Source organism: Pan paniscus, chromosome 6 (assembly GCF_029289425.2).
Source record: "Pan paniscus chromosome 6, NHGRI_mPanPan1-v2.0_pri, whole genome shotgun sequence".
Lineage (NCBI taxonomy): Eukaryota > Metazoa > Chordata > Mammalia > Primates > Hominidae > Pan > Pan paniscus.
In genome coordinates this window covers 163,955,415-163,982,799 of record NC_073255.2, presented here as the reverse complement: position 1 = coordinate 163,982,799, position 27,385 = coordinate 163,955,415, and the positions used below count along the sequence as shown (strand labels likewise).

General features: G+C 39.0%; 1 protein-coding gene across 3 annotated transcripts in view; it reads left to right on the top strand.

The window, feature by feature from the left end:
• The window catches only part of GRM8 (glutamate metabotropic receptor 8), an 818,692-nt gene that overhangs the window by 128,334 nt on the left and 662,973 nt on the right, over window positions 1-27,385 (top strand). For all 3 annotated transcript variants that reach the window (XM_057302755.1, XM_055115364.1, XM_057302756.1), the window contains exon 3: window positions 21,908-22,124. In XM_057302755.1, coding sequence (XP_057158738.1) covers window positions 21,908-22,124 — 217 coding nt within the window. The remainder of the gene's footprint in view (window positions 1-21,907; window positions 22,125-27,385) is intronic.

Genomic DNA, 27,385 nt, shown 5'->3' with positions numbered 1-27,385 from the left:
TGGGCTCACTAGGTTCTTTGTCATAGGCTATATTCATTCGTTCACTCATTCATGTTTGTTGAACCTTTTAATACTAGTTACTCGAAATGTGGTAGTAAGATGGACAGGGCCACTGTCTTGTGAAGTTTAAATCCAACAGGAGCTACAGACATTAAACAATAAGTTACAAAAATAACTATACAATTCCAATGAAAGCAGATATACTGTGAAGGAGAGATTCAGGGTATTATGAAAGCCTGTGTCACAAGGCTTTGACTTGCTAGGGGAGTGGAGCAGGGACGGCTTTCCTGGGGCAGTGATGTTTAAGAAGAAATCAGAAGGATGAGCAAGAGTTTGGGTGGGTGAATATATGAGCAGGGAGCACAGCAAGTGAGAAGGTCTTAAAGAGAGAAGAAACATAGTCTCTTCAAGGACTGAAAAAAGGCCACTGTGCCGGAGTGTGGAGATCTAGAGGATAACTGAAATAGATTGGAGAGGCATGCAGGGGCCAGGCCACATGAGGCTTTCTTTGATCACGGTAGGATTGCACAGTTTTTAGAGGGTTGTCATAATGGGTTCTGCACTTGGCTAAGGGTGGAAAATAGATTGGAAGGCCATGAGAGTGCCTGCTGAGATGTCACAAGAGATGTAAGTAAGAGCTAATGGGGCATAGGCCTAAAGGTGCCAGTGGAGATAAGATATGTCAAGACGCTGAGATATTTTGAAGGTAAACAGAATATAGTGATTGCATGAACATGAGTGTTGAAGGATATGGAAGTAAGAAAACATTATACCAAGATTTCAAATAACTTAAGGAGGACTTGTTTTTGAAGGGTGTGTGCTGGGGTGGGAGGAGAGACCAGGCATTGATTATTTAAAAAAATCTTTATTAAATAATAACTTACATATAATAATATGCACCTAGTGTAAATGAGTATTTGATGAGTTTTGACAAATATATAAACCTGTATATCACAGTCACAATCAAGATATAGCATTTTTCCGTCACCTAAAAACTTTCCTTGTGCCATTTACAGTCCTCTTACCCTGCTCTGGCCCCAGGAAATCACTGTTCTATTTTCTCACTATAGGTTAGATTTGTGTTTTCTAGAATTTCAATAAATAGAATCACGTTGTATGTAATCTTTTGGGATTGGCTTTTATTGCTCAGTATAATAGTTTTGAGATTCATTCATATTACTGTGTTCATCAGTAATTTATTTTGATTGCCAAGTCGTATTTTATTTTATTGCTACACCACAGTTTGTTCATTCAGTCACCTATTGATGGATATTTAGGTTGTTTTCAATTTTGGGCTACTGTGAATAAAATTGTAGTGAACATTTGAGTACAAGTCTTTGTATGAACATATGTTTTTATATCTCTTGGGTAAGTATACCTAGTAGTAGAATTGCTGGATTATGTGGTAGATGCATATATTTATATTTTATAAGTGTACATACATATGTACATTTGTGAGTGTGTGTATACCCCCCACACACATATGGGACATATATATCTGCCAAATTATTTCAAAAGTGGTTGTAGCAATTTGCATTCTCAACTGCAATGTAGGAGAGTTTAAGTTGCTTCACATCATTGCCCTACTTGGTATTGTCAGTTTCTACCTTTAGGAATTCTAGTAAGTATGTAGTTATATCTCATTGATTTTAATTTTAATTTCCCTGAAGAGTAATATGATTTAGCATCTTTTTATTTATCCATTTGTATGTCTTCTCTTCTGAATTTCTGTTCAAGTTTTTTACCCATTTTAAAATTTGGACTGTTTGTATTGTTATGAGTTGTAAGAGTTTTTTAAAAATTCTTGGTAAAAGTCTTTAATCAGATATAGCTCCCAAATATTTTCTCCTCAATCTGTGATTTGACTTATATTTTATTAATAATGATATGTGAAGAGGTTTCTTATTTTGGTGAATTCCAATTTGTTAATTTACTTTGTGAACTGTGCTTTTTGTGTCTTTTCTAAACATCTTTACCTCAATTTTGTGAAAATTTTCACTTAAGTTTTTCTAATAGTTTTATTAGTAGTATTATTTAAATACATTTAAGGAGTACAAGTGCAATTTTGTTACATGGACATATTATATAGTGGTGAAGTCTTGGCTTTTAGTGTATCCATCACCTGAATAATGTTCATTGTACCCATTAACTAATTTTTCATCACCCACCCCATTTCTCTTCCCAACCCTTCTGAGTGTACTAGACCTACCGTTCTATACTCTGTGTGTACACATTATTTAACTCCCACTTATAAGTGGGAGCGTAGGATACTTGACTTTCTGTTTCTGAGTAATTTCACTTAAGACAATGGCCTGCAGCTCCGTTCATGTTGCTGCAAAAGACATGCTTCATTATTTTTACGGCTGAATGGTATTCTGATGTCCATATATACCCCATTTCTTTTATCCAGTCATCCACTGATGGACACTTCAGTTGAATCCATATCTTCAGCAAAGATTATGAATAGTGCTATGATAAACATATGAGTACAGGTATCTTTTTGATATAGTTATTTCTTTTCCTTTGGGTAGATACCCGGTAGTGGGATTGTTGGATCAAATGATAGTTCTACTTTTAATTCTTTGAGAAATCTCTTTACTGTTTTCCATAGAGATTGTAAAAATTTACATTTCTACCAACAGTATATAAGCATTCCCTTTTCTCCGCATCCTCACCAACATCTGTTATTTTTTGACTTTTTAATAGTAATGGTTCTGACTAGTGTAAGATGATATCTTATTGAGGTTTTAATGTGCATTTCTCTGATGATTAGTGATGTAAAGTATTTTTTCAAATGTCTGTTGGCCCTTTGTATATCTTCTTTTGAAAACCGTCTTTTGCTCACTTTTTAATAGTTATTTGTGTTTGTGTGTGTGTGTGTGTGTGTGTGTTTTTAGTTGTTTGAGTTCCTTATAAATTCTGGATATTGGTCCCCTGATGGATGCATAGTTTTCCAATATTTTCTCTAATTATGCAGGTTATCTGTTCACTGTGTTATTTCTTTTGCTGTGTTAAGGTTTTTTAGTTTAATTAAGTACTCATTTATCTAGTTTTGTTTCGGTTTCTTGTGCTTCTGAGGTCTTAGTCATGAATTCATTGTCTAGAAGAGTTTTGTCCTGAAGAGTTTTCCCTAGATTTTCTTCTAGTATTTTTGTATCCTTGCGTGTACTACTATATAGTTTTACTATTTGTGTTTGGGTCAGTTGTCCACTTTGACTAATTTTTATGCATGGTATGAGAATCAAGTGTCTTTTTTCTTCATATGGTTATTCAGTTCTAGCACCATTTGTTGAGAAGTTATCCTTTCCCCTTTGAATTTTCTTGGCATCTTTATGGCCATTTCTAAACTCTTCACTTTTTTCCATTAATCTCTATATCTAGCTTTATGCCAGTCCTTTGCTTTGTTGATTACTGTAGTTTTATAGTTTGTTTAGAAAACATTTAATGAATTCTTCAAATTTGCTCTTATTCTTTAAAATTATTGTAGCTATTGTAAATTCTTTGCATTTCCATACAAATTTTAGAATCAGCTTGCTAATTTCCAGTGAAATGGACAGTCTTGTGTCTTGCAGACTCTTAGGGGAAAAGCATTGAGCCTTTCACCACTAGGTATGATTTTAGATGTATTTTTTCAACAGATGTCCATTATCATGTTGAGGGTATTTCTGTATAGTCTTAATAAGCTGAGACTTTACTTATTTGTTTATTTATCTATTTTGTGAATGGATGTTAAATTTTTTCAAATGCTTTTTCTACACCAATTATGGTTTTGTATTTATACCGTTAATATGGTGAATTGATTACATTCCTTGTCATTGTTTATTTAATTTTTTATATACTCCTAAGGTTGATTTCCTAATATTTTGTTAAAGGGTAGGGGCTACATCTGGTTCCAGTTATTTCGTTTTGGCCAGAAGCACAAGTCTGTGCAATCAGTTTTGATCATGTTGAATTTAAGGTAAATTTAAAATTTCTAAATGGAGGTTCATTATCCAATTGGTAGTAGGTTTGCATTTTAGAGAAGTCTGAGTTGACTATTTCAGAGATAAATTTGGGCACTGTAGTTATACTGACAGTGATCAAAGTCATAAACTTGTTGGACATTGTCATCTTGTGAGAATGAAAGGGTGCAAAAAAATTGGGGCTCAGGTCAGGCCTCAGGGAACCTCACTTTTAAATTGTAAGCAAATAAAGATGAACTAGAGGAGATGACAAAGAAGGAATATCTAGAGGGGTAGGAGAAAACCAAGAGAGCGTGTTGTAGAAGCCAAGGAAAATATTATCCAGATTTTAAAGCTGCTGATTCAAGTGAAATGAGGACAGCAAATTGACCATTGGATTTTGTGACATGAAAAGTTTTATGATCTTGCTTAGAGCAGTTTGAATACAGCCCTGGGACAAAAGCCGGTCTCAGTGCTGAAAAGTGAGTGGGAGGTAAGACAATGGAGAGGGTACTTAGTTGAAATTTTAAAGTTTGGTTGTAAAAGGTAGACAAATATTAGCTTGAGAGCTGGAGTTGGATGAGGAGTTGAGTAATGGTTTATTTTCTTTTTTAAAAATGTTTTCTTTTTGAATTGGAGAGGCTTGAGTATACACAAATGCCAGTAGAAAGGACCTAGTTGAAAGTATGTGGTTAATGACTTGAAAGAGAGAGGCAATAATCTACAGTGTCAAGCTCAAAAAGGCTGCTGCATGTGCAATTCAGAGCAGAGTTGAGGCTTCACTTTAGATAGCAAAGGTGACATTTTTTCTTGTAACGAAAGGAAAGGGAAAGGGAAAGGAAGAAGGAAGGGAAGGTTTGTCATGTGATGATGGGAAATTAAGAGGTATCTTTAACTGATGGCTTCTATTTCTTATGGGGAAGAAAAAGATACATTCTACAAAATATTTGAAAAATATTTGACCCATATTGAAACAGATCTGAGGAATTTTTGAAGAAAATTTGGTAATGTTTTATTAGAAACCTGGGCAGAATAATAAAGTTGTCTTAGTTCATTTTGTATGGCTATAAAGGAATACCTGAGGCTAAGAATAATTTATGAAGAAAAAAGGTTTATTTGGCTCAGTTCTGATGGCTGGAAAGTTTAAGATTGGGCATCTGCATCTGATGAGGGCCTGAGGCTGCCTCCACTCATGGCTGAAGGCAGAAAGGGAGCTAGAGTGTGCAGAGGTCACACACAGAGAGGAAATGTGAGACAGAGGGAAGGTGCCAGGCTCTTTTAAATAACTAGCTATTGAGGGAACTAACAGAGTGAGAACTCACTCCCCCAACCTTGTAAGGGTATTAACATATTCAGGAAGGATTCCCCCCAGGACCCAAACACTGCCCATTATGCCCCACCTCCAACACTGGGGATGAAATTTCAACGTGAGGTTTGGAGGGGACAAACATTCAAACCGTAGCAGTTGTATAGGCACAGACATGTTTGCGACATCTGGCTGATTACTAGTTTTGAAGGGACTCAGTAGCCCTGGCGACTATTATATGGATGAAATGAGACACTGGCTATGCCAGTCCAGAATGATGATTTACAGATGATTAATTCAATAGTAGCCACTTAGCAGGGATGGAAGTCTGGAGGGAAAACAGTGACTTCTTTGCTTATTCGATCTCCTGCTACAGGGGATTAAAAGTCTTTCTTTTCCTCTTTCCCATCTTCTTCTCCTGTTCCTGAAGTTCAACGTTGACTCAAGCCACACTGCCTTCTCCACTCATCCCCTTACCCTTAGTCCCTAGTCTTCTCTAATGCTGGTTTCTCAACCAGTATATTTAATCTACCCCCTACTCTTCTCAGTCCCTCTCCCAAAAAGTCTTTTTATGACGTGTTGAATTTTTTTTATCTCAGTATTTCCATTTTCTTTTCAAGTGTTTTTCATCCTGCATTTTTGAGCTACCTTGAATTCTACTTGTTGTCCTACTTTCTATTTATTTGTTTACAAAAGAAAATGTCTACATTTGCAGTACCTCAATCCTAATGTAAGTTAGATTATATTCTTAAATGTCAAACTACTTTAAATCTCCTCCATTTTTTTCTTAGAATTAAAAAAATTAAAGGGCATCCAAAAAGCAATGTGTATGTCTCATCAAATTTGAGGTTGAAATGGTATTTTTTTAAAAGACAGACGTGCCTAAGAGATTTTCCTGTTTTTTCTTTTTCCTTTTTTTTTTTTAAATAGAAAGCCTAATGATATTTACATACAGTCTCTAGCAAAGCATTATGGAGACATTTACATATTTAGATTATTTAGAAATTTAGAATTGGAAAGACAATAAATGTCTTCATATATCTAAGTTACGGTCTATGCAAAAGGATTCAGCTACTCATAAAAAAAGAAAAGTATATTTTCATTTAAGCACCGAAAATGTGGGAAGATTTGAGAAGCAGTTTTACTAGGTAGACTGTTGATATTAAAAGCCAGGAATCCTGAGTTGTTTTACTGTCGCTAGTAAGCAGTTAATCAACAATGTCCATGTGTTATCTGCTATGTACAAAGTGCTTTCCTAGGATCTGCTGAAGAATAGCAGTGTATCCCAGTGCCTCAGCTCATAAGCCTACTCTCTAAGGTAAAGTAGGTGTATGAAATGAATTTGCTCTTCAAAACTGAAGTGAAATGAACTTTTTTCTTTGATATCAAATAATTCTGACACTGAGTCACATTCACTAGGGTGTCAACAATTCAATCATATTCAGTTTGGAGACCTAGCCTTCAGTTTCCAAGGCTACTAATATGGTTTGGCTCTGTGTCCCCACCCAAATCCCATGTGGAATTGTAGTCCCCAGGTGTTGAAGGTGGGGCCTGGTAGGAGGTGAGTGGATCATGGGGGTGGTTTCTAATGGTTTAGGACCATCCGCCTAGTGCTGTCTCGTGATAGAATTCTCACAAGATGTGGTGGTTTAAAAGTGTGTGGCACTTCCCCCTTTGCGTGCACTCTCTCTCCCTCACCCCTGCTGTGCTTGCTTTCCCTTTGCCTTCTGCTATGATTATAAGTTTCCTGAGGCCTCCCAGCCATCCTTCCTGTACAGCCTGCAGAACTGTGAATCAATTAAACGACTTTTTTTCATAAATTACTCAGTCTTAGGTAGTTCTTTAGAGCAGTGTGAGAGTGGACTAATATAGGTACAGAGGAGATAACCACAGAGATGCTCACTGTAGCCCCTGTGGGCTGTTAAAAGGAGGGGGATTCCATTCCTTCTATGGCAAGCATGGGAAATGAGCTTCTTTGAGGGTTCCTGGGTTCTCAGGCACTACCAGGGAAGACTCATTCCCAAGTCTCTGGTGAAGTACTATTCTCTCCCTCTATTTCCATTTCAAATTCCTCCTCCTCAAACCTTGGGAGATGCCCCTGCTCTAGTAATTCAGCTCTATAACCTCTATAGGCCAAGTCTCCTGAAAATGAGCTAATTCGCCAAGACATGCAGGCTTGATTGCTCATGTGGAGGGCGCAAAGGAAAATAAATCTTTTCATCCGTCTCCTAAAGCAGTAACAATCAGACAGAAATGAATGTCTTACTAAATTATCCTGCTGCATATAAATGCTATGGAAAATGTATCGATGACAAGGTACATTGCATCTTTTATTTGGCATTTCATCATGCAGGCTTTGCCAAATTTTTATTTTTCAAAAACTCATCTGTTATTTTCAAATAAGTAAGAAATATATTTAAAAAGCTTTTACTGACTCAACTCTTGATATGATATATTCACTGGTCTATAGATTTATCATGACACTAAAAATAAACTCCATGCTAGCATTTGTTGCAAGAACTGAAACATAATACTCTTAAAAACAGAAATTTGGGTGCAGAATATTTTTGAAAAGAAATTTCTAATGATCAGGAGATGTTCATCCTAGGATAAGTGAACATAATGTTCAAGGCATCAACTTCTTCATAAAGTGAATTAGAGGGAGCTTTTATATCTCCTCATGATGACAACATCCAGAGCTACAAAAATAATCTTTGCAATGAATGTGTTTAAATCCCTTTGAGCATGATATGGAAAAATTTCAAAAGGAAACAGGGCTCTTGAGTACACATTCAATGTTTCATACTATAGCAGAGCTTTTCCAATTTTATTGTGAACACGAATCACCTGGAGATCTTGTTAAAATTCAGTCTCATTCAGTAGGTCTGGGGTGGGGCCTGAGATTCTACATTTCTAAGAAGCTCCCAGGTGATGCTGATGCTGTGGGTTTGCTGACAGCACTGAGTAGCAAGATTGTAGAGAAAACTTAGTGCCACAGTTACTGTAGTCAATACTGTTGAATTTATCTTTTGCAACATGAACACATCTTTTATACCAAAACATATAAGCATATGTTTTCCTCTAGAGGAAATTTGGACCTTAAATTTAATTTTTAAAGAGTCTTCATTTCTGATGGCCAACTGGCCACTGAGAGGTATAAAAAAGGGAGGGCTAAACAAGGCAGACCAAAGCCATGCATAGATGACAGCTGCATAGTTGGAAACTTCATAATTGGAAAGTGTGTGGCACTCACATAATTCTGGAACCCAGCCAATTGGCCAGCTATGACTTGAGGACCCCTGGTGCACCAGATGATCTTCAGTTTATGCTGGGATTGGTGTGCGTGACAAGTTTTGGGCATGTCATTTTGAGATACCTGTTGGACACTTAAGAGAGAGGTCAAATAAGTAAGACATGGGTCTGGAACTCACTGGAGAGATTTAGACTGCATTTATAGGTTTGGAGTGGGTATGAAGTGAACACAAAAGAGTCTAGGCCACATCCTAAAGAATGCTAACACTTAAAGGATGAAACAAGGGAAGAATAGCCAACAAAGGAGATAGAGATTTAAGAGGAAAATTGGACAGTGAGTTCTCATTTAGGCCAAGTAAGAGAGTGTTGACATATCCTAAGTGCTTAACAAATACTTGTTGAAATGAAAAACAAGAACAAACAAACAGAAAGCAGACTGAACTGGGCTCATGAACACCTTTCACCAAGACTACTGAATTGTTAGCTTTTCCTAAGCAATCTATAGCCTTTCATAGGTTTGTTTCTATCAGATGCTGTCCCCTCTGCCTGGAACACCTTTCAGTCATCTTCTACCTTTTCTTTTCTTTTTTCTTTCTTTCTTGTGTGTGTGTGTGTGTGTGTGGGTGTGCGTGTGTGTGTGTGAGAGAGAGAGAGAGAGAGAGACAGGATCTCGCTCTGTCACCCAGGCTGGAGTGCAATGGCACAATCTTGGCTCACTGCAAACTCTGTCTCCCGGGTTCAAGTGATTCTCATACCTCAGCCTCTTGAGTAGCTAGGACTACAGTCACACACCACCATGCCTGGCTAATTTTTGTATTTTTAGTAGAGATGGGGTTTCACCATGTTGGCCAGGTTGGTCTTGAACTCCTGACCTCAAGCAATCCCAACTCGGCCTCCCAAAGTGCTGGGATTACAGGTGTGAGCCACCACGCCTGGCCCCATTTCTTGGTTCTTGCCTCTGCTCCCCATCGCCTGTTGTATTTAGATGTGCTCTCTCTGAACTTGGGAACTTGGCTAGCCCTTTTTGCACTTACCTTCCCCTGTTGACCTATGTGATTACTGTCCAACCTGCCCCAAACTTGTCTCAGACCATTTTGTTGGTACCCAACTGGGCCAGGAGGCCCCCCTCCCCAGAAGGAACAGGAGCAATTGGGATTGATGAAAACCAATGGAGGCAGATAATATTTAGCTGATCATAGATGCTAGTATCTCCTATTCACTGTGATACCATATATGGCAATGGCTGGTGATGTCCAAGCTCCAGCCAAGCCATGACTTACAACCCCAAAGGAGTTGCAGATGTGAACAGAGGTGGAAACGGGGAGGAAGCTGAACACCTGTGGGAAAAAAAGCTACTGAAGAATTATATCAGATTTAAAAATGGACCCAAAGTAGCGGAGGGTAGAGGAGTTTAAGAAATGAATCTGGGGTCGGACTACCTGGATTTGAATCTTATTCTGTCATTTACAAATTACTTGGTCTTGGGCAAGTTACTTCTCCAGATTATGGTTTAGTCATTCATGAAATGAAGCTAGAGCACTAAGCACAATTCTTGGCCAATATAACATGTTAAATAAATGTTGGCAAAATGAACATGTACACATGTGTATGCACACACACATACGCACACATTATGGAATATGACACATAAAGAAGGCTTATAGAGAGCAGTAAGCTAGGCTTCCCAAAAATGTTCATAGGATGAAAGGGCTAATCAATTTGTTTAGGGGAAACTTAATGTATTGCCCTTTGGATACTAAGATGATGCCTTCTCAGAGGAACATATCCTTGCATTCTGTATTATGTAGTGGAATAAAGGACTCTGAGTCATTTACATCCTTTTATCAACTTTTCCTGTTACCAATGATGTCCATTTATGAAATCAGCTTTTTGGTCTTTGCAAATGGAGTGGGTTTTCCCCCTGTGTAAATGGAGCTCGAATGAAGACCTTTAACCTCATGCGTACCTTCTTCTAATCTACTAAGTTTACTAACTTAGGTAACAGAAAGTAAATGAGAATTTCCAGTGCTATTAGGTGTTTAGAATCAGTACCTGAATGCTAGCTGGGAGATAAATAATGACTTGAAGACCAAGATTTTGTGAATGCGGATAATCACTAAAAATCCATGAAATTGCCAGCCAGGAAACTTATTTGCATAAACGTCCTTATCAACATTCTTCTTTATTTGCAGGAGTCAAATCGTGTACTATTGGCTGGCAGAATGCCAGTCTAAATGGAATATTTGCCAGCTTAAAGTTTATTGACTTCAATTTGTTAGTTATAATTACTGACTTTTTATTTTATAATGTTCTAGTGCTGACATGCTTGGGGGAAAAATTGAACCACAGCAGTGATTGCACAGTAAGGAAATCAGCAGAAGAGGAAAATTAAATGCTAGGTGATAGTTTGAAGTCAGCAGTGATGGGAATGAGTGGGTGGGAGAGTTAAATTTTTAAGTAACTTAGCAAATGATGCTAATAAAGTGCCATGGCATCGTTTTGGTTTTTCTATTATAACACAATGTAATTTATTATTTTTTGTACTCATGTAAGAAAATCACTTTATAGAAAACTTTCACTGTCTTAAGCAGCTCATTTCAAAACTTCCCCTATTTTTTCTTTTGAAGAATAATCAGAGATTTCATCTTGAAATCCCAAACTGCTTGAAAACTTTTCCAAGAAGATATCAAAGAAACTGGCAGAAATAGAAAGAATGAAATCAGGGAATGCAGTTCTCCATGTCTCCCTGGGATGCTGCCTCATTGAGCAGAGTTTCCAGGGGTGGACAGATCCATGTATTTCTCTTTCCTCCTCTTGAGAGGTGCAGAAAATATATATTACCTTGTAAAGAAACAAACCAAAGCAAAGCCAAGCCAGGTTCTTTTAGAATTAGTTCTAACCTGCTTCTCATATAGCTTGAAGTCCTATCCCAAAGCCTTCACTGCCTGAGTACAAAGAAGAGAGTTTCCTCCTACTTTTCAATCACTTATTTTTTACTTTCCTAAGGAAGGAAACAAATATTAGAGCTTATAAGTAATATAAGTATACATTTATTTTTTTTCTGGACTCTTGACTTAAAGTTGCTTCTTAGTGTCTTCTGTTTTCATTCATCTGTTTACCTTTCATCTATCCATTCATTTATTCATGCCTTACCCTTACAAGCCTCAGGACTCAGAGATCTGTGAGAATGTAATGCAAGTCTCTGCTGATAAATTACGTAGCATTTTCTTGATAGTCCTGGCATAAGAACCCCAGTTATGCATATAGTATTTGAAAACATTATTTGTAATATGCATGGGAGACGGTGGTCTATGGTTTAATATTTTTCAGCCTGTGGCAAGTTTTCTAAAATTAAGTACCTGTCAGTAGACTGCCTGTCCTCTTCATTTCTGCAAATTGGGTAGTATACACATCTGAAGGAGATCTCAAGTGAGAGGCAATCTGTGGCTGGTGTTCAGTGTTCATTCCTTTTTCTTCTTCATTTTTCAATGTGTCAACTTAATGTCACTTCATCAGGGAAGCTTGCCCTGTCCCTTGCGGACCAGGTGAGTGGCCCTGTAACTCTTAGCGGCAGGTTCATAGCTTTCACAACAACCATTACAATTGCGGTTAAATGTTTATTTGGTTGATTATTTATTGAATGCCTGCTTTTTCCATTTGGTCATATGTACCATGGGGCTGGGAGGACCATGTGTTGTTTACAGTCCTGTCTCCAGGGCCTGTCACCGTGTCTGGCATGTAGTGGGAGCTAATTTGTTGAATGAATTAATAAAAAAGTAACCATTAAGGAACATTTAACTATTAGAAGAAGTGTATGTATTGGTTTAGCCTTTTAAATTTCTGTGTAATTTTGCATATGCACTGATTATAATTTTTTAGAATCACAGAGTACTGAAATATATGGAAATTTAAATAAAACTGTTCAATTTTTTAAAAAGGCAAAATTGAAGATAAGGAGATGCTATAAACTAGAGAAACTATAAAATTAGTTGGAATATTAAAGTCCTCTTTTTAATTTTTTGAGTGGCAGTGTCTTTCTCTGTCACCCAGGCTGGAATACAGTGGTGCAATTATAGCTCATTGTCACCTTGAATTCCTGGGCTCAAGTGATCTTGCAGCCTCGGCCTGCCAAGTAGCTGGGGCTACAGGTGCACCACCATGCCTGGCAAATTTTTTAATGTTTTATAGAGATGGAGGTCTCACTGTGTTGCCCAGGATGGTCTCAAACTCCTGGCCTTAAGGGATCCTACAGCCTCAGCCTCTCAAAAGGCTGCGATTACAGATGAAAGCCACTGGGCCCAGCCTAAAGTCCCTTTCTTTGAAAGTGAAGGTCTTAAATCCAACTTGCTAGTAAAACTTTTAGGGTAGTTAGGTTTAAAAATCCCCACACTACTAGTGACTTGATGGATTAGAACAATTCTTTTCCTAAGGAACTGTTGTGCTTTCTTATTGTAAAATGTAATTAGCAGATGTAAAAAAAAAAGGTTTATTAATCTTATGGGGTAAAATTATGGTTGCTTATGTGTAAATTATTTCATGTTCATAGATTGCTTCTCTTTTATTTTAAGTAAACAGGTTAGAAGTCAAAATGCCATTACCAATTTGATTAAAATCATTACATTTCTTTCTAAAACATGATATTAGTTATTTTATTTTCCATAAGAAATCCAGACTTCATTAGTCTAATCTTAGGGTTGAGATTTTCAATAGCCAAATCAAAATGTCTTAGTGTAGATTTTCTGTCAAAAATATTTGAAAGCATCAAATTATGAAAGAGTAATATAATGTAGAAAACTGAAAATCTGCACAGCTCTCCATACATTTAGTTCACATGTCCAGTGAGCAATGATTAATGGTGCCTGGGCTAGATAGCTTCTGCTTGGCCTGCCACAACCACTTTCTTTTGCTGTCTGCTGGCTGCCGTGGAAGGTTCCTTTGTGCAGGCAAAGTCAAGTTCTCTTGCTCTCTGGCTTCCAATAGATTTGGTCAGAGGGAGACCCAGCAGGAGGTGTGTATGAGGGAGAGGTCAGAATGCAATTTCCTTTTGAGGTTGCCAGGGGCTGGCTGTGTCCTTTTAGAGAGATTACTGCACCCCTCAAGGTGGCTTCCGTTCATGACTCTGTAACTGCTCTCTCTCTTAGGGCTCATGGGTAACAACTGCCAACCTCGACCTCTGACTCCTTCTAGGTTGTGGCTTTCCACTGCCTTCTCTATATGCTGCTCCTGCCTTGAAAATAGTCCCTTTATTTAGTCTCCTTGAGTCATTTGTTTTCTTTCCCTCTATGACTCATACAATACCCATGAAAAGGAGGTGAGAAAATGTACCCTTTTACAATTCAATGGTCTATTCAAATGAATTATCTGAAATCAACATATGACTTTGTAAGTGTAATATATATTTATACTTTCAGGCAGATATAGATACAAAAACACACTCTATGTTTTGAAGAAAGTGTGTCTCATGATTTGCTGCTAAAATTTTAGGTTCACCATTAGTAGCAAACCATCTTTGAATTATTCATCTAGCAGTGAGAATGGATTGATCTTGTCTCTCCTCTCTCTGGTTGACTTTGTTAGTGTGCTCTGTGTTTGTGAGAGGAAGATTCTGGTGAGGGGTGTGGTCTTCATCCTGGCCCATAATGGAATTCAACTCATGACCTTAAACCTACTAACTGTGTTACACTCAGCTGTGTTAACTAACCATAGGCCCCTTTTGTGCAGGTGTGTATGTAAAGCTTTGCTTGGTCTTAATGAGCTCATGTTGGGGAGATAGATAAAAATATGGTGCAATATAGTGTACTCCTGGCTCTCCTTGACCCCATGATTTCCCCATTTCAATAGGCTTCCTCTCCTTTGGTTTTGTTAAACTCCGTTGTGCATCAAAACCCAAAGGCTCACATCCTGCTCTGAATCAACTGTGGGAACTCAACTGAGAAGAAAAGGTCAGAGACTGAATTTCCTATTTGACACCAACTTGTACAAACAGGAATCTTAATAACTGTCGACTATGAGGACAGGATTATTCTGAGCCAGTCCTGATTTGGGGAAGGAATACTACTACTTCATGTTTTTGGATGCAAACTTGGGGTAGTCATCCATCTTCTTTTTTGTTTCACACTCTGGCTTTACATTTCCTTTCTTCTTTTCCCTCTCCTTAGCCTGTTTTCATGAAGGTTGGAGGAGCATGAAAGCTCAGGGCAGTGTCGGAAGAGTTGGGCCAGTGCTGGACATTGACTTCTAGCCCTAACTCCTCATTTATATCTAATTTCTGATTATATACTGATGTTTTGCCACAAGCAACTAGTAGTTTTAATACTAGAGAGCAGTCAAGTATAAAAAGACAAAGTTAATGGCTATAATAATTATGCTTTTTTTTGACCTGAGTTTTGCAGCAAAAACAAATCTACCCCAAGGCCAGGTGGTAGGAAGCTATCATCCTGATGGCCGCTGTTGCTAACCACCATCACTGGAAAAGTGCTTGGTCAAGCACTACCCCCTAAGGGAAGAATGTGGCTTCAAGCTGATCTTTCACTGGAAAAAACCAATGATGTTATTGAGTAGCACCAAGAACCCACCCTGCCAACCTACTTCACCAATTAAGTTCCATGATCAATGGACAAGGTTGTTTGCAGAGAACAAAAACCTTTTTTGGCAGGGGGGAAAAAACAAAAAAAAAACCCTTTTTAATGGTGAAAATATATGTGATTCAGGTCTTAAATTGTCTTCTGTCTGCAAATCTGTACTCAGATGTATGCAAGTTTCTTGCAGAAAGATTGAAATTTCCTAGAATTTAGAGGAGCTTCCTCTAAACTGTGCTTTATGTGGCTTTTTGCTAGCCTTGTCAGGGGTGTATTGGCTTCCTTGGGATATTTAGCAAACCAGTAACTGTGGTGAACAGATGCAAAACTTATGGCATTCTGAATAGACAAGGCAAGTTTCAAGCTTATTGCAATGTTTTGATGTGCAAGCAGTGGGAAACCTTGAGGCAGCTGAAGTTGTTCTTCCTTGGGCCACAAAAAGAGTATTTCTGGTATCTAAAAGTCTCTGAGCCCCTTGGAGCCTCAGAAACCCTTTATTTCATCACTCATTCATGTACAGTAAGGCTCAGTGAAGGCAACATGGAGAGACACAGTTGGTTTGGGGGAGATGTAAGCACTTTTTTCCCTGTCTGGAATATCTATCTTACAGATAAAGATAAGAAAGAAGGGGTAAATGATTAAATAATCTATGATGTTGACCTTTGATTAGAAACGTAATTTTTATTCTTTAATGACACATTGAAGTCCGTGGGCTGTCAAGGTGTTTGCCAAGGTAGTTATGAAGTTTTCATGGCCATTTTTGGCATTTCAAAAAGCAAAGTGGCAGTTGTAAGCTTCCCTACGAGAAGACTGCACAGGCTACAACTGAAGCGGCACTTCGGTGATTTGAACTGGAATTCCATCACTTCAGCTTGGTAAAAACAGATGCCTTGTGCTGATCAGAAGTTTTGCAGCTAAACAGATCTTTGATTAAAAAAGAATGTGGGAAATGGGTGGTGTTTTAACTTAAATAGTTTTATAGAAAAATATTTCAAAGTTAGGATACATGGAAGAAAATAACAAAAGGGGTTCTTGATTAATGGATGGATGGGCTCATTTTACTTTCAATGAATATTTATTGAACACCTACTATCTCATGGGAGCTCATGTTACATCTGTGAACAATGCAGAAAATAACCCTGTGGAATCTACATGTTAGTAGGGGAAATAGAATACACAAATTAATGCAGGTGGTGAAAGAGGAAGGAAATAGGTAGAGTGATGAGGTCATAATGGAAGGTGAGGAGACAACACTAGATGGGGTGGTCAGGGAAGGTCTGTTGAGCTGAGGCTGAAGGTTGAGAAAGGCCAGGAAGGACTTACTTGGGAAAATGTTTGTGGTGATATGTATGAGTGCTGCAGGTGAAACAAAAAGGAAGCCAGTGTAGTTGGATCAGGTGAGTGAGAGGGATAGGTGGTCAGTTGCCAGTTCAAAGGATCCTGTGACAGGAGGTCTGGGCTATATTCTAAGGGCAATGGGGAAATGATTGAAGGACTCTAAACAAGATTTTTCTAAGATCTATTTTGTGTTTTTTTTTTTGAGACAGAGTTTTGCTCTTGGTGCCTAGGATTGCAATGGTGTGATTTCGGCTCCCTGCAACCTCTGCCTCTCGGGTTCAAGTGATTATCTTGTCTCAGCCCCCTGAGTAGCTGGGATTACAGGTGCCCACCACTATGCCTGGCTAAGTTTTGGTATTTTTAGTAGTGATGGGGCTTCACCATGTTGACCAGGCTGGTCTCGAACTCCTGACCTCAGGTGATCTGCCCACCTCAGCCTCCCAAACTGCTGGGATTACAGGCGTGAGACACCGCACCCGGCCTTTAAGATCTACTTTGTAAAATACCAGTTTTCTTGCTGGTGTGGCATAGATTTGAGAAGAGCATGAATGGAAGCATGAAGAAGAGTCAAGTGGCTTTAGGAATCCAGATATCACAGTGGCTTGCACTAGGGTGTGGCTTTTTGCTCCACCATTGCTAGGTCATAGCCTAAGATGGCTAATGGAGTTCCAGGCATTATGTCCAAATTCTAGCCAGCAAGAAAGAGGGAGGATCATGAAAAAGGCATGCCTTCTCCCTTTAAGGATCCTTTTCAGAAGTTCACTTACAATTTCAAGGAAGGCCAGGAAATGTAGTCACATTCTGGGTGGTTAGGTAAAAACTGGAGGTTTCATCTAGAAGGAGAACAGACACTAGAAGACAATAATCTCTGCTAACTCCTATTAATAATATATGTAAATGAATTTCTTTTGAAATATAATTTTAATCTTGAGCTCTAAGTCAAATTTTTGGAATTTCTCAGAGTTTGCAAGTCCAATATTCACAGAATAGCTAGTTAAATGTAGATTAAGTAATTAGCTTTATTAACAGCTGGGCAAGCACCAAATAACTCCCCAGGCACATGACTATCTGTTAAGAACTGCGTTCGAGATAATTCAGCTTGAACCTGTGCCTCCTACTCTTGCACCATATCTCAACCTTGGGACCCACTTCTGCCTGCACAGAAGACTTAAAGTTCACTTGCAGTGAGTAGCATGGACTTCAAGTATTTCTCAAATGTCTGGTTGCCAGTGGAATATGGAGAGAAGAGGGTGGGCTTCCTTTCCAAGAATTGAGGCCCAGCATGGTCTCATGACATTATAGAGAAAAGAAGCCTGAGATGTATGTGGAGAGGTCAGAGAATAAAGAGAGGGCCTGCTATCCCCTTTTGCCCAATAAATGTAGAACTCTGGCTTTGATTTCTTTCCCCCTCCATGTTGGGGAAAGTCAGTAAAGGAACGGAGAGTGAGAGAGGAAATATTTGTTCTGGAGCTCCCAAAGAGAATGGAGTTGGGAGGTAGGAATCTCCTCTTCTGTGGGCTGAAGTGAGAATATAGTGAGAGAAGAAAAAGCGTTTTTCCTAACCAAAATAATTGTTAGAAAAGTGGAATCTAAAACTTTTTTTTTAAAAAGAGGATGATGAGTGTCCTGAGTTGTATAATTAATTGACTCAAATATGCTTCATTTGAGTAATAGAAATATGGCCTTATTTAAGCACATATGATATTTTTATGAAGTCTCAGCACAAAGAAAATAAGAAATGAAGGAAAACAAAATGACAGGTGTTTTCAAATATGCAGTAGGATGCCTTAGGGAAATGAAGAAGAAAGGAAATGAGAAAGTCACCTAAGGACAGTGGTAGAGAAGGCTGGAAGGGCAGGTGGCTAGAGAAGGGCTAAGAAGTTAGGGCAGGGCTGAGATTGGGGAGCCACAGCAGTGTTGTCTTCTACAGAGACTTGTCATAGAGGAGTGTTCATCAGGCTTCTGGCACACCCAGGGGTAATGAAAGGGCAGTTCACAAAAAGATTATTTGTAAGTGTGGGCACAGTTAGAAAAAACAAGGGATGATGAAGTGCTTCGGAGCCAACAGCAGTGGGGAGACCTTACAGGGGCAATGGTACAGAGTGGTCACTGGAATCTGGCAAAAGCTTTAGCTGTGGGTGAGGGGTTAGGTGGAGAAACAGAGTCAGTGGAAAAAGAAACTGGGGGATAAATACTCTAACTTCTTTCTGTCGCCCCTCGCCCTCCCATGTTCTGCTAGTGCCTCCGGAACAAACTCAACTAGAAGCCAGAGGCAAGGAAGTCCAGGCAGTATGGTCATAGAGAGCAGCCTCCTAGGGTCTTTGGCAGGATAGGGAAGGATCAGGAGGGTCAAATGGAGAATAGCCTGCACAATATTTTGGTGGAATGCAAGGGAGGAGGTGGTGGGGAAGAAGCTGTATTAAATTTCCTGCAGCAGTTTAATTAATTAATTGCCCTCAAACATTCATTGAGCACTTGGTCTGCCTGGTGTTGGGGATGCCAAATAAAGAAACAGAGACCCTGCTTGGTCTTGAGAGGATCATAAGCCAGCAGAGTCATGATTCTAATGTTAGATGGTGGAGGCTTTGGAAGACAGGAATAGCAAAAGACAGCTCTGCCTGATGGAGTTAGTGAACTGTCCCCAGATGGAGGTGACTTTTGAGCTGGATATTGAATTTGTATAGAGGATCATTAGATAGAGGAGAGCATTAAATCTCCCTGGTATGGAGAAGGGTGCAGATGCTGTGAGAATATGGAGAGAAGGTACAGGTCAGGGGAGGAAGATGAGACAGAATCTGATGATCTTTGTGAACCAGACCGAAGAGTTTGTATTTTATCCTTTACATTGGCCATGGGAGTTAACAGAGGCTTATAAAAGACACTACTTTTTTTTTTAAAGGATGGGGGAACTGATAATGGGTGCTTTTCCTAGCAACTTCTTTTCTTGGGATGCTTTCCTTCTTTTTCCTTTCATTTTTTTCCTCCGCTTCTCTTCACCATTCACCACCTTTTTTTCCATTGCTGTGTTTCTGGTAGATGAAACCTCCAAGGTTAAGTGGGTAGTTACAGTGAATTTGATGTAGGGAAAATAAAAGGAACATTCCAGGTCTTTAAAAAATTTTTACTTCAGTTGCCAGTAGGGTTTAATTTGTGGCAGGTAGAAATACTGGGGATGCTGGGACAGAAATTAAAATGCTTAATGAACCAATGCTTAGTGGTCTACCACAATAAAATAAAAATGAGATGTGACTTCATGAAAACTTGAAAACTTGTCTTTAAATACTATTCATATATCCTGATGTGTATTATTGTAGAGTGAAAAAATAAAAATACAAACGCATACTCTTGCATTGCTTTCCCACACATTGATCTGCAAAGAGAAAACTCTTCAAGACTTTGGGGAGAAAGTCCATTACTGAATTAATCAAACAACCATCTTCTATCTGCACTTTTATTTTATATACCCTTTACATCTGTTTAATTAATCCTAAACATGAGGCTGACTGCTAATTAAACAGCCTGGAAGTGACTGACTGAAGGTAGTAATTTGAGATAATTAGTTTTGGTTTCAAACACTCAATTTTCACACTTTCTGCTCATTTTTAGAAAGGGTGGCTCATTATTATAGGCAGGGTGGGAGTTGTGTAAGTCATTTTACTGCTGGACTCTTAATAGCTCAGGAAGTGGGAGTATCGGTATCCAAATAGGACAAAGAAATGGTGTAGGGCTATATATTTTGCTATAGAATGCTCCCCTATTCCCTTCCCCCCACACAACCCCTACTCGCACATACATATAATTTCTTCTAAAGTGAAAGTCAGATGGCTGACTTATTTTCGTTAGGATATAGGAATGCACATACTTTTGATATTTGGGAAATTTTTACCTAGTAAGAGGTAGATCTCACTAAGTTATCCATGGTTTCCTTCCCAGGTCCTCTGAAAACAAACAAGAAAAGGTGAGAAAGGGCAAGATTTGGTGTGTGGTTTGAGATTTGGAGGGGTGTCCTTGCGAGTAGTCATGTACTATGCAGTCACAAAATCTAACCAGGGAAAAAATTTGTCAAGGTAAGGCCAGTATATCTGGCAGAGAAGGCAAAGGGCAGGAGGAGGTGGGTCAGATGGTTTTCATGGTCCCACAGTGTTAACAAATAAGTTAACACAGTCCCCACTAGGAGAACAGAACCAGAAAGAATTTGGGGTTAAATGGGCCACGCTATTCTGGGTACTCTCTGTTACGGCCAATGCAGGTGGATCCAAGTTACATGGAAGCTGAATGAATAGTCAGCACCACGGACAGCTCCAAGCACATTGCTCTGCGGCTGCTCCCGGGGTGACTTTTACGTTTTAGGAACTTCACTGTCATTTCACTGGCCACTAGTAGGGAACAGGACTCTCTAGACTTAGGAAGGTTATTTAGATGTTGAGAGCTTTACAAGTGTGTCAAGGGTGGAGTTGAAATGTTTATATAGATTGGGAATCATCTGTCTAGACTGTAGTGGGGACTATTGGATCCCAGAGTGTGCAGCCCTGTGGGGAAAGATGGAACTGCAACTCCGACATCCTCTTTGAGCACTGACATTAGCTGCAACATGTGATGTAGCATAAAGTTAATTTTTTCATGTACAAGTCAAACCTGCATCTTCAAGTTACCTGAATTAGGGCATCTTGGAGTCACTTTGATCTCTGAACTTTCACTCATACCACAGCATGGCAGCAGAGGAGTTACTATACACAATCACATAGCTCACTCTCCCACATTATTGAGAAATAACATAGGATTCCTCATTTCAAAGAATTTCTGGCAATTCACCCCATTAAAAGAAAAATAGTCTCTTCTAAAGAATTTATGGTCTGGATTCCCTTTTCTGTGATGTTTTGAAGGGGGTTAGAATGATGTGTCTATGAGAGGATATGTGGCTGCTGGCAATTCTCAAATCTTTTTGTGGCACTCTGATTATATCAATAAACAGTCAATAGACTTGCAAAACTATATATTTACAATAATTTACTAAAAATATAGTCTTAAGACTGAAATGGTATCAAGTGTAAAAAAATCTTATATTAAATTCCCTGTTAGTCATTGTATAGCATTTATGTCCTATAAAGCCAAAGCCAGTTTCAGAGGTGACCTTTTCTGATGTATATGCCTTCATTTTTCTCTCCTTTCTGCACCAGAGCTTATCATGTACAGACTAAAAAAGCAACATCAACAAAAAGCACAAATGTTTTGCTTTGGCTCCAGAAACAATGGAAACTAAAGCAAAATGAAATTCTTTCTCACTGTTTAGAAATATTGTGCATTGAGAGAAAGTAAGCCTATGGGCCATTCAAAAATACTTTCCAATTAAATTGGTAGTCATAAAACTGTATTTTGGCTTCAGGTTGATATGTCTAGGTTTCTGGTATAGCCTTGGCTGTTTAGCTCATATGACAATCCATCATTCTTCAAGATTCTTCATGGGTTGAAATGACCCATCATTTGTTTTGCAGATACCTCAAATCAGCTATGCATCCACAGCCCCAGAGCTAAGTGATAACACCAGGTATGACTTTTTCTCTCGAGTGGTTCCGCCTGACTCCTACCAAGCCCAAGCCATGGTGGACATCGTGACAGCACTGGGATGGAATTATGTTTCAACACTGGCTTCTGAGGGGAACTATGGTGAGAGCGGTGTGGAGGCCTTCACTCAGATCTCGAGGGAGATTGGTAAGCATATATTTATCAGATGATTGTATTTGGAGGTGACAGATTGCTGATGCCTGAGCATCTCCAAGTGCTCTCTTATCTGTAGGGAATAATTGGAACTCCTACAGATGCATGAACTAGGCTGTCCACTATAGAGGGAAGCTGGGTTTATTATAAATGATTTTGTTGTTCATAGGTCTATCAAGGTGACACTTTGGTGCTAATTTAGGAAGTAGGACTCCTGACTCACATGAACATTTTTTAAAGTTGTCTGTTTTGACAAGGGAGTTTGCTGGCACATTAGAGCCACTGTAAATTTGAATAAATGACATACTATTTGATTGTTCTAGATGGAAGTTTACATTAGCAAGTCATTAAATTTAAAAAAAGTCAGTGGAATTTAACATCCAACACTAGAGGGACTAAGTCTAGTAATCATCTTAAAACAATGCTGAAGTAGCCCCCAAGGCTATACTTAAGCAATATTCTTATTGTCATATTTGACTTTTTGCGTTTTTATTCTTAAAACTCTGAAGCTTAGGATGTGATGAAGGACAAGATGTAAAAACTTGTTTACAACAAGGTGCTGCTGATGTCTGTCCTGGGCTTTTTTTTCAAGGTGCTTATCCAAGTGTCTAGGCATTTCACCATCTTGTATGTGTACGATGAGGTTGTAAATCCATTCCACTACTTTGAAAAACACAGAGCTAAACAAAGGAACAACTTAGAGCACAAATCTTAACTGCTGATTTGTCAACAACGTATCTTTGTGAATTAAGTATGTTGTTGTTACTTAAGTACTATTATTCTTATTAAGAATGAATGAATTTTTCTATAAGAGTAATATTTTGTGGAAAAATTAAAGTGTCTATTGATTTTTTTCAGTAATTTTGGCCTGAAGGAAGACATTATGTTGATAAATTTATTGTTTTTCTTAGAGGCCTCGACTCAGAAAAAGATCATGGGAATGATTTGGGCTTAACCATAATTACCAAGGACAAAAAGTCTGATGTTATTGAAATAGGATTTTCACTTGAGAGACTTGCAGATGACTGCAAGCTTTTCTGTACATTGTAGGACATAGAAAATTATAATACACAATATTTAGTATCTTTAACATTTGTTCTACATTTGTGCTATTGCAGAAAATGTATGAAAGGCCTGGTCTTGTTGGACAGATTGGGCTAATTGATTTAATTGGACAACTGTTCACACCTGCTGTAAGTGTGCATTATGCCATAATCTTTGCTCTCTGGGAATTTATATCATTACTGCTATAAAACTGATTCAAAACATTCAATTGATCTTTAAATTATGACAAATTATATTATCTTCTTGGGTAAAAATCTAAAGTTTATCCTTAGAGGAAATGCCCACTCAAATGAAAACAATAGCTTCTGGAAACAGGGTTAATGTATTATTTAAGCAGCTGATGTCAGTTCTTACCAGAGTGATAATTTAGCAAGAGGAGAAAACTAATAGAGTATGTATTGAAATAAGTTTTCCACAGTGATCCTGGACATTCTGCAACTTGAGGACACATTTTGTGTGCATGAGATAGATTACTATAAAAAATTCAAAACAGGACATAATCTGCCATTTGTTGCAGAATCCAACAAAATGGATTGTTCTAAAAGTTAAGTGAAACTGCAGTTTTATTCTTTTGACTAAAATAAGAAATACTTAGTTTTTAGTTTTTAGGGAGCATTGCTGTACTTTGGTAATATTGTCACATAAAAGGATTTAGATGGTGCCATTCATTACTCCTGTTTCTATCATAGTCATTAGCATGGGAGAAAATAATTTTGGTGCCTTGTATATGCTCTTGATTAGAGCAACACATTTCTTCTGTGTTGATCTTTTCAGTATTCTGTGACTTGATTGGTTGTCCATTCTATTTCAGTTCTCACTTATCTGGGGAATGGAGGAGGGATGGATTGTTAATTAATATGCAGAATACTGAAAAGGCCAAATTAGTACCACACTGGAGTATGCCATGGAATATATTAAATATCAAAATCATCCCTCATTTTAATGACAAAGATTTTATCTAGAACAAAAATAGCTGAAAATTAAACCTTTTACATGACAATGATGTTAATGGGAATGGCAAATGGTAGCAACTTAACCCATTCTGAAATTATCTGATGTCTCTAATGAAAATTCATTAGTTCTGTAACATTTGCAGCTCTTACTACAACATTGATGACATCTGTCACCATGTTAGTAGTGTGTTTTTAAAAAAAAACCTCAGTAGCTTGAGTGAGAAGGAGATGTATACATTCAATTTTTTTGGAGTGTCTGCCCATTAATAAAATTGTATATTTCCCCAACTCATAATGTTTTCTGTACTTTGTTCTGAATTTCTCTTTAGCAACATCGATTGCTAAGAAGTTTCAGTGTAAATTGAGGCTTCCTCTGTCTTACCTCTGATTAACTCAAGCAGATCATAATGGAATGATGGTGAAATGAAAATTGGGTTAGTGATAAATTGCTTGTACAGTTTGATTAGAATGTTTTTCATTTTAAAAAAATCAGACTTGGGAAAGTGTCCCTTGCAAATCTGGGAGAATGAAGTTTATGAGTGTATGGTGGTCATTGATCAGACCTCAGTGATGGCTCTTCCCTAGTTGAGATCTTTCTGAGTGGGAGAGGGCCAGGAGACACTTGATAAAGACAAATAGCCCCTTGATATCCCAGCTGTTATAGTGTCATTCCAAGGCATCTCTTGACTATAGGATTATTGCTGGAGAAGGAAAAAATATTTGGTATCAGCAAATAGCACAGTTTTTCTGACTGGAGCATAGTTTGTTTAGTGAATTATGGGAGACAAAATTGGAAGGTTTGACATAGACACATGATTATTTCAAATCATAGGGTGTTTATTTTATCCTTAGTTTTCTAGACAATGGAGGTGTGTTAGACCATTCCTGCTTTGCTATAAAGAAATCCCTGAAAGTGAGTAATTTATGAGAAAAGAGGTTTATTTATTGGCTTATGGTTCTATGGGCTGTACAGGAAGCAAAGTGGCATCCACTACTGGGGAGGCCTCAGGAGGCCTACAATCATGGCAGAAGGTGAAGCAGGAGCAAGGGGAGGAGGTGCAACACACTTTTAAATGAACAGATTTTGTGAGAACTCACTATCTTGAAGACAGCACCAAGCAATGAGAGATCTGCCCCCATGACCCAAACACCTTCCACCAGGCCCTGCCTCCATCATTGGGGATGACATTTCGACATGAGATTTGGGTGGGGATAAATATCCAAACTATATCATTCCACCTTGGCTCCTCTCAAATCTCATGTCCTTTTCCATTGCAATAGTCTCCCCAAATGTTAACTCATTGTAGCATTAACTCAAAAGTCCAGACTTGGTGTGATGGCTCATGCCTGTAATCCCAGCACTTCGGGGGGCTGAGGTGGAGTTTGAGACCAGCCTGGCCAACATGGTGAAACCCAGTTTCTACTAAAAATACAAAAATTAGCTGGGCATGGTGGCATGTGCCTGCTGTCCCAGCTACTTGGGAGGCTGAGGCAGGAGAATTGCTTGAACCTGGGAGGTGGAGGTTGCAGTGAGCCGAGATTCCACCAATGCACTTCAACCTGGGTTCAAGCTGCTGGTGGATCTACTATTCTGGAGTCTGGAGGATGGTGGCCTCTTTCTAACAGCTCCATTTGGCAGTGCCCCCATTGGGGACTCTGTGTGGGGGCTCCAACCCCCCATTTCCCCCTGGCACTGCCCTTGTAGAGGTTTTCTGTGATGGCTCTGCCCATCAGCAGGCTTCTGCCTGGGTGCCCAGGCTTTTCCATACATCCTGTGACATGTAGGGAGAGGGTGCCAAGCCTCATCACTCTTTCACTCTGTGCACTTGCAGGCTTAATGCCATATGGAGGCTGCCAAGGCTTATAGTAGCTCATACTCTCCAGAGCAGTGGCATGAGCAATATCTGGGGCCCTCTGAGCCAAGGCTAGAGCTAGAGTGGCTGGGATGTGGGTAACAGTGTCCTGAGGCTGCACAGGGCAGTGGGGCCCTGGACCTGGCCCATGAAAGGACTCTTCCCTCCTATGGCTGTGATAGGAGGGACAGCTATGGAGGTCTCTGAAATGCCATGGAGGACTTTCCCCCATTGTCTTAGATATTAGGACTTGGCTCTTTTTAGTTATGCAAATATCTCTAGCAAGTGGTTGCTCCACAGCCTGCTTGAATTCTTCTCTGAAGAATTCTGAAGAAACTTTTTCTTTCTCTGCCCCATGGCTAGGATATAAATTTTCCAAACTTTTATACCCTGCTTCCCTTTTAAATATAAGTTGCAGCTTTAAGTCATTCCTTTGCTCCCACATCTGATATAGGTTATTAAAAGCAGCCAGGCCACATTTTGAATGCTTTGCTGCATAGAAATTTCTTCTGCTGTATACCCTAGGTCATTACTTTCAAGTTCAAACTTCCACAGAGTCCTAAGGCATGGACATAGTGCATCCAAGTTATTTGCTAAGGCATAACACAAGTAACCTTTGCTCCAGATTCCAGTAAGTCCCTCATTTCCATCTGAGACCTCAGCAGCCAGGATTTCACTGTCCATATCACTATTACCATTTTGGTGAAAAGCATTTAACTGGTCTCTAAGAAGGTACAAAATTTCCCTCATCTTCCTGTCTTCTTCTGAGCCCTCCAAACTCTTCTAGTCTCTGCCTGTTACCCAGTTCCAAAGTCACTTCCACATTTTCAGGTATCTTTATAGCAATGCCCCACCCCTCAGCACCAATCTTCTGTGTTAGGCTGTTCTTGCATTTCTATAAAGAAATACCCAAGACTGGGTAATTTATGAGAATAGAGGTTTAATTGGCTTATGGTTCTGCAGGCTGTACAGGAAGCATAGCAACATCTGCTCCTGGGGAGGCCTTTTGAGGCTTACAATAATCACAGAAGGTAAAGCAGGAGCAAGCACACCACATAGTGAAAGCAAGAGCAAGAGAGAGTTGGGAATGGGGGAGATGCAACACATATTTAAGCAACCAGATCTTGTGGGAACTCACCATCCTGAAGATAGCACCAAGCCATGAGGGCTTTGCCCCCATGACCCAATACCTCTCACCAGGCCCCACCTTCAGCACTGGGGATTACAATTGCACATGAGATTTGGGCAGGGACAAATACTCATATTATATCAGGAGGAAACTGCTGAGGAGAGGGGGATCTATCAGAATGTATATTTAAGGTTGTACTATAAGAAGTAGAAGACAAGGAGACCAGTTCAGCGTCCATTGCAATAACAATCTTGG